At 40.9% G+C, this 17036-nt stretch overlaps 1 protein-coding gene across 1 annotated transcript in view; it reads left to right on the top strand.

Annotated features, from left to right (window-relative positions):
• LOC306794469 (vasoactive intestinal polypeptide receptor 2-like) overlaps positions 1-15645 on the top strand; it is a 24715-nt gene extending 9070 nt beyond the window's left edge. Inside the window, exons 4-13 of the mRNA XM_079292545.1 lie at positions 28-125; positions 6858-6955; positions 7235-7373; positions 8002-8152; positions 9079-9139; positions 10324-10393; positions 11595-11686; positions 12125-12263; positions 13105-13146; positions 13233-15645. Coding sequence (XP_079148671.1) covers positions 28-125; positions 6858-6955; positions 7235-7373; positions 8002-8152; positions 9079-9139; positions 10324-10393; positions 11595-11686; positions 12125-12263; positions 13105-13146; positions 13233-13406 — 1064 coding nt within the window. The 3' untranslated portion in view covers positions 13407-15645. The remainder of the gene's footprint in view (positions 1-27; positions 126-6857; positions 6956-7234; positions 7374-8001; positions 8153-9078; positions 9140-10323; positions 10394-11594; positions 11687-12124; positions 12264-13104; positions 13147-13232) is intronic.
• Positions 15646-17036: the final 1391 nt, after the last annotated feature.

The following is a 17036-nucleotide window of genomic DNA, read 5'->3' as shown; positions in this document are numbered from 1 at the left end:
GTAAAAATACAACTCTTGGTGTCTCAGGTAACCTCAGCAGGAACTGTACAGAGAGCGGCTGGTCTGACGTCTACCCCCCCATCACCGTCGCCTGCTGGTCCAACAACACGGATGAACCCAACGAGGTCTGTTCACTTTCTGTGTGACCTTGTGTTTGTGCCGTGTGGGTTCAGGTTGATACAAGCAGAGAAAGTTAGAGGGAGCCGCCTTAAATTAGCTCAAAGTCCCAGTTAAGACCACCAAAACCCACTTCAGACCACCAAATAACCAGTTTAGACCACCAAATAACATAATTCGTGTTTTGTAATCAGAACAAGTGTACGTTTGAAGTGTCACGCAGCTCAGCTCCACATCACAGGATCGTATCTCTGGTTTGACCCACTTTGAATGCTTTGTTCAACAACAGGCAGCAAAACAACCACAGAGCCAGTTTATTCATCGTCTGAAACGCAAACCACAGACTAGTTTCAGTGATTTCTTCTTTGCAATGTAAGTGGAAGAGAGACATTTTCTGCAGAGACTGCATTTTATAGTTTTGCTTACAATGTAAAAAGATCTAAGTCCCAAAACCAGATCTTATCCCACCAAATGATGCTTAAAGGATACGTTGTACCACCGAAAACCCCCTTAAGACCATCAAATAACCAGTTTAGACCATCAAATAACCAGTTATACCATCAAATAACCAGTTTAGACCATCAAATAACCAGTTTAGACCACCAAATAACCAGTTTAGACCATCAAATACCCAGTTTAGACCATCAAATACCCAGTTTAGACCATCAAATAACCAGTTTAGACCACCAAATAACCAGTTTAGACCATCAAATACCCAGTTTAGACCACCAAATAACCAGTTATACCATCAAATAACCAGTTTAGACCATCAAATAACCAGTTATACCATCAAATAACCAGTTTAGACCATCAAATAACCAGTTTAGACCATCAAATAACCAGTTATACCATCAAATAACCAGTTTAGACCATCAAATAACCAGTTATACCATCAAATAACCAGTTTAGACCATCAAATAACCAGTTTAGACCATCAAATAACCAGTTTAGACCATCAAATAACCAGTTTAGACCATCAAATAACCAGTTTAGACCATCAAATAACCAGTTTAGACCATCAAATAACCAGTTTAGACCATCAAATAACCAGTTATACCATCAAATAACCAGTTTAGACCATCAAATAACCAGTTTAGACCATCAAATAACCAGTTTAGACCACCAAATAACCAGTTTAGACCATCAAATAACCAGTATAGACCACCAAATAACCAGTATAGACCACCAAATACCCAGTTTAGACCATCAAATAACCAGTTTAGGCCACCAAATAACCAGTTTAGAAGATGTAAAGTAATTCAGATTTTGTGCAGATCGTACTGTAAATCACTTTAATTCGACTCCTCAACATTTAGGACCGTTATCATAACTGTAGGTGAGCACAGAGTTCACTTTTGACATGAGTTCATCTGGTTTCACCAGAATCCGACCCGGTGGCTCCGATGACGAGCATCAAGAATAACTCTATAGAAACAGACCATCTTCTCTCTGATGGTCTCTGTACTGATGGAGGTCTGATAGAGGATCAGGACTACACTGAGACTGGTTCACATAGAGGATCAGGACTAAACTGAGACTGGTTCATATAGAGGATCAGGACTACACTGAGACTGGTTCACATAGAGGATCAGGACTACACTGAGACTGGTTCACATAGAGGATCAGGACTACACTGAGACTGGTTCACATAGAGGATCAGGACTACACTGAGACTGGTTCACATAGAGGATCAGGACTACACTGAGACTGGTTCACATAGAGGATCAGGACTACACTGAGACTGGTTCACATAGAGGATCAGGACTACACTGAGACTGGTTCATATAGAGGATCAGGACTACACTGAGACTGGTTCACATAGAGGATCAGGACTACACTGAGACTGGTTCACATAGAGGATCAGGACTACACTGAGACTGGTTCACATAGAGGATCAGGACTACACTGAGAATGGTTCACATAGAGGATCAGGACTACACTGAGACTGGTTCACATAGAGGATCAGGACTACACTGAGACTGGTTCATATAGAGGATCAGGACTACACTGAGACTGGTTCACATAGAGGATCAGGACTACACTGAGACTGGTTCACATAGAGGATCAGGACTACACTGAGACTGGTTCACATAGAGGATCAGGACTACACTGAGAATGGTTCACATAGAGGATCAGGACTACACTGAGACTGGTTCACATAGAGGATCAGGACTACACTGAGACTGGTTCATATAGAGGATCAGGACTACACTGAGACTGGTTCACATAGAGGATCAGGACTACACTGAGACTGGTTCACATAGAGGATCAGGACTAGACTGAGACTGGTTCCTCAGTAACTTTAAATAAAGGCTCTGAACACCACTGGAGGACAGCGGGGCGTTCAAAGACTTGAACACAGCGTCTTGTGGCGAGACGCCGGCTTAAGCTCTCGGATGAGTTGTGGGTTCAGCTCCTGGTCTTGGCGCTCTCTGCCCTCTAATCTGGTCTGAAGGTAAACGTCTTTAGTGGATCGTGAAGCAGAATATTTCTTGTAGCGGTTTTAACCGGAGGCTGGAGCTTAAACCTTCTGACCTGCTCAGTTATTGCTTCTCGTCACGGCTGCATTCCAGGACCCTTCGGTTTATACGGAGCTTTAAACAAGCAGGTAACATCCAACATGCTGATATAAACCGGACTTACAGTATCAATTTAATCTGAAAGCACTTTATAATATAATCATCCAGCGTACGGAGATCTTTCCTCCAGCAGACCGATGTTCTTCCTCGTGTGAAACTAGAAGTCAAATTAATTCATCACGTAACTTTAGTAACATTATTTCTGTTATTCATTCATAAAACCAAACTCAGTATTTCAACAGAAACTAATAAATCACACATCTGAGCAGTGTGACAGAAAACAGCAAAACAAAGGTGAATTTTAACAGCACACACACACACACACACACACACACACACACACACACACACACACACACACACACACACACACACACACACACACACACACACACACACACACACAGCTGGGTTGTGATCCTCTCCAGAGCCTCTCAGGTGTGGGATTCCCACTCTTTGACTCTCAGTGAAGCTTCTATTTGTTTCCTGTTTGAAGAGACGGAGGTTTTCCGTCTGGAAAACATTCAGCGGAGACCAGACGTCACACAGATACTCGCACTTCACAGCTGATTGTCCTCTCGCCGCGACACAGAACAGATCTTTAAATCAACACTTTAATGTCTCACATGTGAGGCTGTTTATTGTGACTTCAACATTAAACTGTGAGCTCCTCAGTGAAACTATGAAGCCATGATTGATTCATCTGAGACCAAGTCATGTGACAACAAGGAGGAGAAACTTTGACTGAACTTCAGGAAGTGAACACAGAGAGGAGAGGGGAGGAAAGAGAGAGAGGAGGGGAGGAGAGGAGAGGGGAGGAGAGGAAAGAGAGAGAGAGGAGAAGAGAGGGGAGAAGAGAGGAGAGGAGAGGGGAGGAAAGAGAGAGAGGAGGGGAGGAGAGGAGAGGGGAGGAGAGGAAAGAGAGAGAGAGGAGGGGAGGAGAGGAGAGGGGAGAGAGGGGAGGAAGAGAGGGGAGGAAGAGAGGAGAGGAGAGGAGAGGAGGGGAGAGGGGAGGAAGAGAGGGGAAGGGAGGAGAGGAGAGAGAGAGGAGGGAGAGAGAGAGGAGGGGAGAGGAGAGGAGAGGAGAGAGGAGGGGAGAGGAGAGTGGAGGAAGAGAAGAGAGGAGGGAGAGAGAGAGGAGGGGAAAGGGGAGGAGAGAGAGAGGAGGGAGAGAGAGAGGAGGGGAGGAGAGGAGAGAGAGAGGAGGGAGAGGAGAGAGAGAGGAGGGGAGGAGAGGAGAGAGAGAGGAGAGGAGAGGGAGAGGAGAAGAGAGGGGAGGAAGAGAGGAGAGGAGAGAGAGAGGAGGGAGAGAGAGAGGAGGGGAGAGGGGAGGAGGGGAGGGGAGGAGAGGAGAGAGAGAGAGAGGAGAGAGAGAGAGGAGAGAAGAGGCTGAAGTAGAGGATGTCAACATGTAAGATAAATACATATAACACATGGAGTCTCCATTTATAATTTCTCGTGTTTTCCAATTTTCGTAAAATAAATTATCAAATAAATTCAACTTCTGCTTTTCTCTTGTTAATGATAACTGTGTTGTTCTGCACTGAAGACATGTTCTAGTTCTCTCTACTTCTAGTCATGATGGTTCTGTTGCTGTAGAGGAGCAGGACTTTTATTTTGAAAATCAAGACCAGCAACAAACGCCTGAACAGCTTTCAGAGGGTGAAAAACGTTTTGCTGCATATAAAACATTCTGCTGCGCTGTAAGTTATGTACACATCTATAACATCAGTGTGTGCCAAACTATCAACAGCAATTGTGCATTCATTTATTTTTCAACCTGTATTTGTGAATAATTTACTTTTAGAATATTGTACATCTTTAGCGCTGACTCAGTGAATCAAGAACTTTATTGTCATTGTGCAACAAAATGGCGGCTGCGTCATCCTCAAATAGTGCAAAGAATTAAAGGACTTCACACACATTTACAAGGAATGAATGAGACACGAATGAGATGAAAACACAACAATAAATATCACAACGTCGATGCTGTTGCTTTAAAACAAAGGAGCATGAAGATGAAGTCGGTCCGCCACATTTGGACTTTCCATCGCGGCCCGCTCAGCCGCTCAGCCTAAAGTTCAGCCCGGTGTCGGGGAGGAAGACGAGCCGCGAGTAGCTCTGGATGGAGACGCGTTTGGACATAGAAGGAAATGTGGCTGCAGCAGGTCATCGGCTCGCAGCCTGAGAATCAAACTCAGGAATGAGACTCGGATGCCAGGCTGTGACGGGCCTGTGTGTCCTCGCATATTTGTGTATTTAGAGTAAGTACTGAAAAGTAGTACAACGGAAAAATACTTTTCTTTGAGGGTCAGAAATGTCCAAACAGTTTCGTTATTTTCTGGTTGTGCAGGATTTATCAACGTCTGAATTAAAAGGTGACGACAGTTTATGTTTGTGTTGCCATGTGAACATCTGATTAAACCGCACGCACGCACACGCACACACACACACACACACACACACACTTTAGTTTGCATTGTTGTGACTTAAGTGATGACTATTCTAGAGAATTATCACAGATTTTAAAGCTTGTTTTTATGAGATTTAAGTAAAGAAATGAACAAAAATGTAAAAGAAACAATTGTCAGGTTTATATGCATGAAGAGGTTAAATAATAATAATAATAATAATTAAAACCTTTTTAAAACTTGTCAGAAGAAAACAAAGACAAAATGATGAAATTAAAAAGCTTCGGAACAAAAGACGGAAAGAAAAGTTTAACAATAATTATGAAAGGTAAAGAAAAGTGTAAGGAAACATGGACTCATTAAAACAAAGGAAAGGAGTGAAGGATGAATGTGGAAAGAAAAGACGGAGAGGACAACGTCTCCAGAGATCTTTAAGTGTCTCAATATGTATCTTACAAAGTGAGACATTGAGACATTTGTGAAAGTATGAATAAGTTCATATTCAATGCTCATGTGATGTTTTGTGTTGGTGTCAGACCAGGTGTGTTTTTACATGCGTTTGTTAAAGTGCACGTGCTCATGCATGTCTTAATGTATACAATGATTGTGTGGGTGTGTGTGTGTGTGTGTGTGTGTCCGGTTTATTGCCAGATGGTGTGTCAGACATGGGGAATGTTGTTTATAGATGACGAGGGAGAGCGATGAACGCCTGGCACCGACTCACTCACATATACATACACACACACACACACACACACACACACACACACACACACACACACACACACACACACACAGGTTTGAAATGGACCCGTCTCCTCCTGACCCTGCTTTTATTGTGAAAGGGCATGTCCAATCGAGGCACACGAGGCTCCAGCAGCTCAACGAGTGCAGATTAAAACCGTCTTTTTTTTTTCTTTCTTGCAGATTTTATTTTGAAACTTGAACTTGTCCAAAATGTATTTTTTACGCGTCTAAAACAGTTTATTTAAGGTATAAAGAAAGCGTCTCTCCACACAGAGAATACTGTTCCTGATTATTTAATATGTAGACTAATGAAGAGCAGCGCCATCCAGTGGCTGTAATGGTCTTTACAACCAGAAAGAGTATTTCATATTCTATTCTACTACACTTTAGAGGCAAATACTCTACTTTTTACTGCGTTACGTTTGTTTAAAATAGGTTGCAGGGTTATTTATGCATACCAAATATGAATCGGCTGATAATTATGATGTATTATTATGCAGTATATTCCATTAACTTTTGTAGCAACTTTACATGTTTCTTGCTTCGTGTATCTCTCTATTCCTTTATGTATCGTTTCTCTTTGATGTGTTTTCGTTTTTATTTTTCTCTGTGAAGCACTTTGAGCTGCTTTTAATGTGTTTACATTTTAATTCACTTTATTTAATTAAATTCAACATTTTATTTTACTTTATTTTAAATGTTATTTTATTTAGTATCAGCCAACCTTTACCAGCTGAAACATTAAAGTGATGCATTACTAATTATAAACTATCATATTTTATGGGTTATAATTAAAATCATAATTGTTTTCTGAAATGAGACATTCTGCATCATGAGTACTTTTACTTTTGGTACTATCAGTACATTTTGATGCTCATACTTTTGTATTTTTACTTCAGTAAAATAACTGAATACTTGTAATTGAAATGTATTTGATGTTGTTATTGTATGTTTGTACATTTTGCTGGATGAGTGAGCTGTGTGTGTTGGTGTGTTGGTGCAGCTGGTCTTCTACAGGGTGGTGAAGATACTGTCCACTCTGGGCCACAGCCTGTCCTTCATCACTCTGCTCACCAGCACCATCATCATCTGTCTGTTCAGGTAAACCAGTCACACTACCAGGATGTTTTAAGGATTACTCCACATATACGTATATATAATATAAACCTGCATGTATAAACACACAGAGGTGATAACATCTGAGTCTGCTGAACTCAGCTCAGTCTGGATCAACTCCAGCTGTTCACTGGACCGACTCCTTCACTGGGTTCACGCTAGACTCCCTCTGTAAACACTCTCAACATCCCTCTCTGTGTGTATGTGTATGGATATATAAACATGTATATAAACATATATGTGTGTGTTTATATATACATACAGGAAGCTCCACTGCACGAGGAACTACATCCATCTGAACTTGTTTTTGTCCTTCATGCTGCGAGCCGCCGCCGTGCTGACCAAAGACACGCTGCTCTTCTCCGACGACCAAAACACCGACTGCAGCACGCAGCCGTCGCTGGTAGCACACACACACACACACACACACACACACACATATATATATATATATATATATATATATATATATATATATATATATATATATATATATATATATATATATATACGCACACACATATATTTATATACATGTATATATATGTATGTATGTATATATATACATATATATGTATGTATATGTGTATATATATGTATATACACATATATATATATATATATATATATATGTGTATATGTGTGTATATAAATATGTATAACTTCCTTGTAAATTTAGTTTTATTTTCTCCTTTACTGATACTTTTATATACGTTTTTATATTTTAATCGCCAATTTCATTGTTTTTATTTTAATTTATAATATTTGAATATTTGTTCATACTTTTTCTCACAATCCTGTTTTGTAAAATGACAATAAAGCTGAACCTTTCATTATATTTTTACGGTTTCAGTTGCCACTCTACCTGCGTTATTGCTTCCAACAGGGTATTCTTCCTGAGACATGTTTATTTTCATCAACGTTGTCATGGTACGAGTGTTGGTACTGGTTTATTATTAGTTCCTGGGGATTTAATCTTTGTAACGACACATTTCTGCATCCTATAATTGTTGTTTCGTGTGTTGTTGTAGGTGGGCTGTAAGGCCATTCTGGTGTTCTTCAACTACTTCGTCATGGCCAACTTCTTCTGGCTGCTGGTGGAGGGTCTGTACCTGCACACGCTGCTGCTCGTCATCCACAGCTACTCCACCCGCCTCTCCGTGCACCTGCTCATCGGCTGGGGTTCGTACATCATGAAACATGTCTTATCTCATGTAAGGCACAGCGAGCATTACACACCGACGACTGCACAGATGTTCACTTGAACTTTTGTTATTTTCTATAAACAAATAAATGCTGCATCAGAATAATTTTAACGTTAGAATAAAGTAAGAAATAAAGCTACGCACAGTTGCTTTATTGGAGAAGCTCAACATTTTGGGAAATATTTACTTTATATTTCTCATTTATACTTTAAATGAGAAGATGGATACCACTCTGGTGTCCGTACGGTAAATAGGAAGTCATAGTCAGCAGCTGGTTAGCTTAGCTTAGCATAAAGACAGGAAATGGGGGTAAACAGCTAGCCTGGCTCTGTCTGACGTTAACAAAGTCTGCATACCAACACCTCTAAAGCTCACTAATAACACATAATATTGTTTTTGTTTCATCCATACAAATGTGTAAAAATGTAGCAGTTTCCTTCTGTAACGTTATGCTAAGCTAAGCTAACCAGCTGCTAGTTGTAGCTGTAGAGTGGTGTCGACCGTCAGAAACTATTGCATCATTTCTGCACTTAAGTTTCTTGCAAAAATAAAATCACACGGCCGGACGGACTGGCCAGTATATTGCATGAAAGGTCGGCTGGTAAACAGTCTCCTGGCTCCTCTGTGTTCACTCAGACCCGTTCCGCTGCCATGCGACACCTCCTTCCACCATCCGTCACCACTTTACCCAACACTTCCTCCCTAATGCATCAACATTCAGCTCCAGCTGCTTAATGTACGTGTGTGTGCGTGTGTGTGTGTGTGTGTGTGCGTGTGTGTGTGTGTGTGTGCGTGTGTGTGTGTGCGTGTAGACGTCACATTTCCTGCCTGGCACCTCGTGAGGATGTGCAGACTGAGAATCTAAACAGACTCCGTCTCCTCCTCTCTCCTCTCGTCTCACAGGAATCCCTTTTGTTTTCATGGTGGCGTGGATCATATGTCGGATAAACCTGGAGGACACACAGTGAGTCTGAACGTCCTGAGAGGCGTTTTAATAGACAAGAGCAGCAGGTGTTGCAGTTTAACGAGTGACCGTGTTAACTGGTGACTCTCAGCCGAATGCGTCTGCGGTTGCTCGTAGTGAGTTTATGGTGGACTTATCATCATAACGTCACTCATTGGTTTGTGAACTGACGTTTTGAAGCCTCGAGTTCGGCGAATTTGCCGTTACCATCTTAGATTTATGCAACCAGTGAACAGGAAGTGAGCATATCTGGACAGAGGAGTGACGTAGAGACGGCGTATACGTCTCTGGTGTCGACCTGTCAATCACTGTAGCCCCGCCCTAAAGCATCCCCTGCTTTATGGTCTGTGTGACTCTAAATGGAGCATAATGTACTAAATGAACATCATGCTGTATTGAAGAAGACTTGAAACTAGAGATTGAGACATAAACTCATGTTTACAATGTTTACTGAGGTAATAAATCAAGAGAGAAGTAGAGTCATTTTCTATAGACTTCTATACAACCAGAGGAGTCGCCCCCTGGTGGACACTGGAGAGAATGCAGCTTTAAGACACTACTGCATTGGCTTCACTTTTCAGAACCGGAGGTTGTGGCCTGGTTATCATCGATAAACACAGATGAGTGTGTATTTAGATTTGGTAGTCCACCAACAGAACATGTCGGTTTCCTCGTGATAGTCCTCTGTATATTATCTAAAACAACCATTAAGTCACCACGAGAAACCACAAACCGATTCGGCTAAAATTCACCAGTTAACACGGTCACTGGTTAAACTGAAACACCGGCGGCCTCTATTGCTAACAAGCTATGAAACGTGACGACTGAACTGTTTGTAGCGGCCATTTTAAAACAGAATAAAGTCAAACCTGTGGGTCTCTTCATGGTGTTTGACGTTCTGTACATGAACACGGATGACAGAGTTGGATCGTCTATTGACGTGTAGCTCCGAGTGTGTCTGTTGTGTAGCGTTACACACTAGGTTTCTCCACCAAATACAAGTTTGTATCGGGACACTTGCTTGTACATTCCACCCACTCACTAACAGTCCTTACAAACAGTGACGAGCTGTTGCACTCTGTCGTACTTCCACCTAAAACCTGCGTACGACAGCATTGTTTACAAACGGTTGAAGAGTCCATGCTTATGAAAATGCTAATGCTGATTCATGTTGTTATTTCCAGGTGTTGGGAGATGAATGAGAACCCGATCCCCAACAGACTGATGAACTGGCCCATCATGGCGTCTGTCATCGTGAGTTTGGCACCAACATCTTATTCTAACGAGGCGTTCAGTTCAGTAACTTTCTGTGTCATGCTTGTTGTTCTCTGCCACGACGGTATATGTTTAAAAATGCTCTTTTTTATGTCTGGTGTCTGTGTTTTCATGTGGTGAAACCTTTATGCTGCCGTCTTGAATTATGTAACAAATATTCATAATTGCAACGGTATTATCCTGGTAATTAAAAGTTAAATTCATAAAATATATAAATAAAGTACTTTTTCAATGTGGGACCTTCAAAAATGCACATTCAGTGTCATCCACAAAATCACTTATTTAAGATTATTTCACTCAGATTTCCAGTTTCAACCTCAAACTCTTTGCAGTTGGATTTTATTATTTTACAGATATATTCCTCCGGCACTTCCAGCTGCAATTACTCAAAGAGCAACATCTGGGAACGTTTTTTATCGACTTATTATAACATCCCCGTGCTTCTACCGTCCAATAAGGACTCTAATAAAGCGCCTCATGGCTGCGTAGTCGTGGGGTAACATTTGAAACCAGAGAGAAGCTTCAGTCGGGCAGTTTGTGTCGAACAACGTTGGAAAGCAGATGATCAATCACAACACGTTGTCATCCTGAAGCATATTTTCTGCTCGATTCATTGTCGACAACATAGTTGAACTACTTTGATTGCTGCTTCCCACTGAAGAATATATTCTCAACCTGAGTGAGTCTGACACTGATGGAGAGTAAATGTGGACCTGAGTCATTTATCTACATGTACTGTACATGTACTAATACCACACTGTGAAAGCTCTCCACTACAAGTCACAGTCCTGCATTGAAAATGTTACTTCCTGCCATCGTGGATTGAGCTGGAGCTCATTTAGAATTATTGACCATTGATTATCTTCATTATGGATTCATCTGCTCATTATTATCAGCAGCAAATCTTCACATTAGTGAAGCTGGAACCAGGAACTGTTTGCATGAAGAATGACTGAAACTAAATATCTTTAACTAATAAGTGCGCATAACAAAAGCTGTCAACTAAATGCAGTGATGTAAAAAGTACAATATTTCCCTCTGAGATGTAGTGGAGTAGAACGTGACCTGAAGAGAAAGTATTTTTAGTTTTTTGGTCAATTTCACAGATTCTGATCTCGCTGGTGTTGAAGAACAACCTTCACTGACCAACAGGTTTCTGTCTCCGTTTCTTTCACGTAAGATCAACTTCATCCTGTTCATCAGCATCATCCGCATCCTGGTGCAGAAGCTGTGCTGCAGTGATGTTGGAGGAAATGAGCAGTCGCAATACAGGTCCATATGTTACCTCTGTGCTTCTATTGATCCGAGTTATACATTCTAGAGGGCTTTAAGGAGACACAGTGAACCATCGGCCTGCTGCAGTTACGGTCCTACGTGCTTCTAAAGTTGGACATCTTTTTGTTAACTTACAGAGAAAAGACAAAAACTGTTTGTTTATTGTATTTCAAAATAAAAGAAGACAGTTTCCCAATTCTTTTGAGGGGAGAGAAACCAAATGCTGCACTTCACATTAAACATTTGGCACAAAAACAAAGATGTATTCAATGACAAAGGCAGTTGGAAACACTGTTGTTTTGGTGTGTGTGTGTGCGTGTGTGTGTGTGTGTGTGTGTGTGTGTGTGTGTGTGTGTGTGTGTGTGTGTGTGTGTGTGTGTGTGTGTGTGTGTGTGTGTGTGTGTGTGTGTGTGTGTGTGTGTGTGTGTTTTCTAGACGTCTGGCTAAGTCCACCCTCCTGCTGATCCCTCTGTTTGGAATCAACTACGTGGTGTTTGTCTACCTGATGGAGCCGGCTGACAAAACCATGAAGCACATCAAGATCTTCTTTGAACTCGGCCTCGGATCCTTCCAGGTAACAGAACATACAACGGGTTCCACTTATTCCACATCAATAGACAACAGATGTGCACGTTCTCAGAGGAACAAAAAAGTATTTTTTACACATTTTGGAAGACATGGGCGCTGTTTATTGAAACTTGATTTGTTTAAATTTGTATCTTCGTCTTTAAAACCTGATATTTTTTTTTGGCGCATTTGTTTCAGTGTGAACAGCACAACTCGCATTGAAGATGATCTTTTCAGTTCTGATTTTGGTCCACTTTCATATGTGGTCCTGAAGCAGACACTGGAATCAAATCGGAATTAATGCGACTTTTACGCCAACTCATGACAGTGGAGACGCTCTGAAAGATGTCGTTAAAAGTAGCTCTTTACATCCTGAAAGTCTTAAAGCTTGCAGTGTGAACGTAGTCTCAGATTCAATTCAGGTTTGTTTTCACACCTGACCTCAATCATTACATTTAAAAGTGCAGATTTCTTCTCAAATGTTAATGTTTTGTTGGTGAAAATCCCCAAAATATGCAGCTAATAACATCAAGTTAAGTCCTTTTTGCTTTCATGTGAGAAGCCTTTTTGTCGGAACAGTGCGTGCCATATTTTTATAATTTTAACTCTTCTTACAAAACTATAAGATGATCGGAATCGATTTATTGCCACGGACGTTTGCATATACAAGGAGTTTGTCTTTATGATTGGTGCGTCACAATAAACACAGTGCAATGTTATAACACATCATTTAAATATAATAGATATATCATAGAATAAACAAACAAACCGATTAAGAGTACGTTAAAGTAAGTCTGTTGTTAGAGATGCTGCCTCATCAGTAACAGATGTGTATGTGTGTGTTTCAGGGTCTGATTGTGGCGGTCCTCTATTGTTTCCTCAACAGCGAGGTGAGTGCACACACTGGTTTCCCAACTTTAATTTCTCCACTTCACAGACACTGAACTCTTTGTTGGTGTATTATGAAAACAAAAAGGTCCAGATGGAGCTGAGGAGGACGTGGAGGAGTTTATCTCTCAAGCGTTACGTGGGGCGGGACTACCGGCTGCACGCCATGTCGGTCAGCCGCAACGGCAACGAAAGCTCTGCTCAGTTTCCCAGAAACTCCCGAGCCCAGTCCATCCTGCAGACTGAGACCACCATGCTCTGACTGGAGGGGTCTGTTGTTATGGAGACGTTCAGAACTGATCCTCGTAGTCACCAGGTACAGTCGAGGCTCGAAGTCTTACTCAAGGACACTTTCATCGACGTATCGTGAAGGACCTCTTGTTGGACCGTGTGCGCCTCCAGAAGATTTTGTCTTCAGCATTTTATGAATTCCCGTCACACACATGAAACAGTGCCTTCTGAAATCATGCAGAACAGAGATCATAAATATGTTGTTTAGTTTTGTTAAGAACCAAAGGAATTACAGGATGTGGTGGAGAATCACATTTTGACATTTGTGAATTGATTATTATGATTGTTTTATTTATTGTCGTGGGTCCAAAGAAGCAGATTGTAAGATTTATCTTAAAGGGTCAGTGTGTAGAATTTGGCGGCATCTAGTGGTGAGGTTGCAGATTGCAACTAATTGAAACTTCTACCGTGTGCCAAGGCGAAAACACGAATGGACCTATCGACAGCCTGTGTTTGGTTCGTCCGTTCTACTGTAGAAACATGACGGTGCAACATGGCGGACTGCGTTATTTTTGTTCCAACAAATCCCACCTTACTGTGCTGTGATTGGCTAATGTTCTTCTCATTTTGCTCACGAGAGAAGTTTCCTTCAGAGCTTTTAGCCAGGAATATTCTATTTAAACCCAAACTTAACCAAGTCGGTACGTGCCTTAACCTAAAGAGATTTCTGGTTGAGGCAAACTTCTCCCATGTGCGTTCAATTTCTGTAACCAATTAAGCATGAAAGAGGAATTAGCATGCTAGCTAACTAGCCAGCTGCTAAATTAAACAGCCCAAGGCTTCACCCACACACTTTTGTCACAGCGTAGGAAAGCAGTTTAGTGACAACTTTATTCAGCTTACTTTCTGTAACCACTGTAACATTAAAGCATGGTGGAATTAGCATGCCAGCTAACTAGCTAGCTGCTGAATGAATCAACTTAATGCTTCGTCCACACACTCTTGTCAAAGCGTAGGAAAGCACATCGCTATTGTCAGATGACTGACAACTTTATTCGGCTCATTTTCTGTACCAGTGATGCATTACAGCATGGCGGAACTAGTAAGCTAGCTAGCTAACAAGCCACATCGCTAATTTCACATGTGTCACGTTTCATCCAAACACTCCTGTCTCAGCCAATTGCTATTGCCAGATAATCTGCCAATCACAGCACAGTGGTGCAAGCCAGTACTAGCCAATCATAGCACACAAGTACTAGCCAGTACTAGCCAATCATAGCACACAAGTACTAGCCAGTACTAGCCAATCATAGCACACAAGTACTAGCCAGTACTAGCCAATCATAGCACACAAGTACTAGCCAGTACTAGCCAATCATAGCACACAAGTACTAGCCAGTACTAGCCAATCATAGCACACAAGTACTAGCCAGTACTAGCCAATCATAGCACACAAGTACTAGCCAGTACTAGCCAATCATAGCACACAAGTACTAGCCAGTACTAGCCAATCATAGCACACAAGTACTAGCCAGTACTAGCCAATCATAGCACACAAGTACTAGCCAGTACTAGCCAATCATAGCACAGAAGTACTAGCCAGTACTAGCCAATCACAGCACAGAAGCACTAGCGGGACTAGGCGTTAAAAAGCTCATTCTTAGCTAACAAAAACATTTGTTTTTTGGTGATTAGACATTTAAGAAAACAAATGTTTTAATAATAGATTCCAATATTTGCTACACACTGTCCCTTTAAATATTACCTGCTGACTTTAAATTGAATGTCTTTAATAGTTTTCTAGTGGTCACTTTAAGTAAGACATGTGGCCGCGGTGTTTTATTTCTTGCTTGTGACTCCTGAAAATGAAACGGCTTCTACTTGCGACCCTTTTTGTGTCTACCAGTTGTGACCACTTATAACCCTTCTTACAGTTTATGCAAATATATTTACGGCCTTAACAGGTGAATCTGGTCAATCATCTCACGACCCTTCAGATTTATTTTACGATCCCTTGATTGCAAGATAACACAAAACTGTAGTACACCATCATTAGACACCAAAACTATTCAATAAAAGAGTTATCGTCTTTAAATGAAATACAGTAAGAGAATGAATAAAGCAGTAGTTACAGTTCTACTTGGAGCCAAAAAAACTACTTTGCCTTACAGAGAATGATTGTTTTGTAGTTTATGTCGTGTGTATTAATGTTGGTCATGTACATGAGGTCAAGGGAGATTTATAAGCTTTTGAACACGACTGTAAAGGTGTGACTCCATCTGTTTTATGTATAAAAGCTTTTATCATGGAGACTTGTCATGTTTGTTCTTTCTCCCATAAGTATGCACTCTACATTGTACATATGTTCTAAAATACTGTGTAAATATTCAAGTAAATCTCCCCAGATGATCCTCGATGTGATGAAATAATTGACGAGGTTGAGGCCGGTTTAAAGGTGCTATATATATATATATATATATATATATATATATATATATATATATACACGTGACTGGGAGCATTTTACAGCGCTAACGGTGTTTACATGACGACGCTGTAAGTCTGGACGGCGTCATCAGCGCAGGTGGACATTACTCCGCTGTATAATAGTACTTAGATAATAGTTGCTGCTATATCAATGCACTGAATCCTGTATATTGCACCTTTAACCTCAACGCTTTTGAAAGCATTGTGTTTTATGTCTGCATTTGCATTCACGATAACGATAGAAGGCACAATAATATGTTAATTTCACTGCACGAGACCTGATGTTCTCTGCAATTAGGTGGGAAAAAAATGCAACAAAGTGCATCCCCAAATCCCCTTTTGTCTCATTTAGGTGATACGTGATATAAGAAGCATATTGCACAATCAGGTGTACTGAAACAGAAAATAACTTCCCCACGTAATTGATGAAATATCAAAGATTAATCGCCACACATGAAACAGACATAAGGATTGCACACAACTAAAACTGTCTAATATATGAATCCTGCAATAAATCAGTGTTTATAAGTCATAATTAAGGTTTTACAAAACTGTATGATCATTTTGGAGGCTGTTTATCACTCTTAAGGCTCTTATCACTCCTGTAAAATGTGCCTAAAGCGCCTATCCAATGCATACCCAAAGTAAACTGACAGCTCTAACTGAACCATTGGGAGTAGTGCATGGTTTTAGTCTCCATTGAAAGCTAACACTCTGAAGTTTCTTCACAACCAAGACACTTTACACTGGTTCCACTGGTCTGTGTGTGTGTGTGTGTGTGTCCCTTGATTGCACTCATCATACTCACCTGCCCAGTCCACCCAGCTGCCTTCAATCTTCTCATCACCACACACACACACACATACTCCCCTGCTCCAGCGTTTGCTCCTGATTTGTTCCTTTGCTTTGTGATTTTGGATATTTTTATATATACTATAAAATATACTAATCCACTTCAATTGGGCTTCACTACTCACTACTATTTAATCACAACTAAAATATATTAAGTACAAAATAAGTTGTTCCAAAATAGCACTATTGAAGTATACTGATGATTAGTAGGGCTTCAAGTACACGAAGATTAAACATACGTAGTGTATTCATGTTTCACCTGAACATGGCTCCACTGTGTATGACTACAGAATACTTTGGAGAGTAGAATTCTAACGTGAGC

The sequence above is a fragment of the Melanostigma gelatinosum genome (assembly GCF_949748355.1).
Source record: "Melanostigma gelatinosum genome assembly, chromosome: 20".
Classification (NCBI taxonomy): domain Eukaryota; kingdom Metazoa; phylum Chordata; class Actinopteri; order Perciformes; family Zoarcidae; genus Melanostigma; species Melanostigma gelatinosum.
Note: the sequence above shows the minus strand (reverse complement) of the source record. Positions and strands in the feature narration are given on the sequence as shown.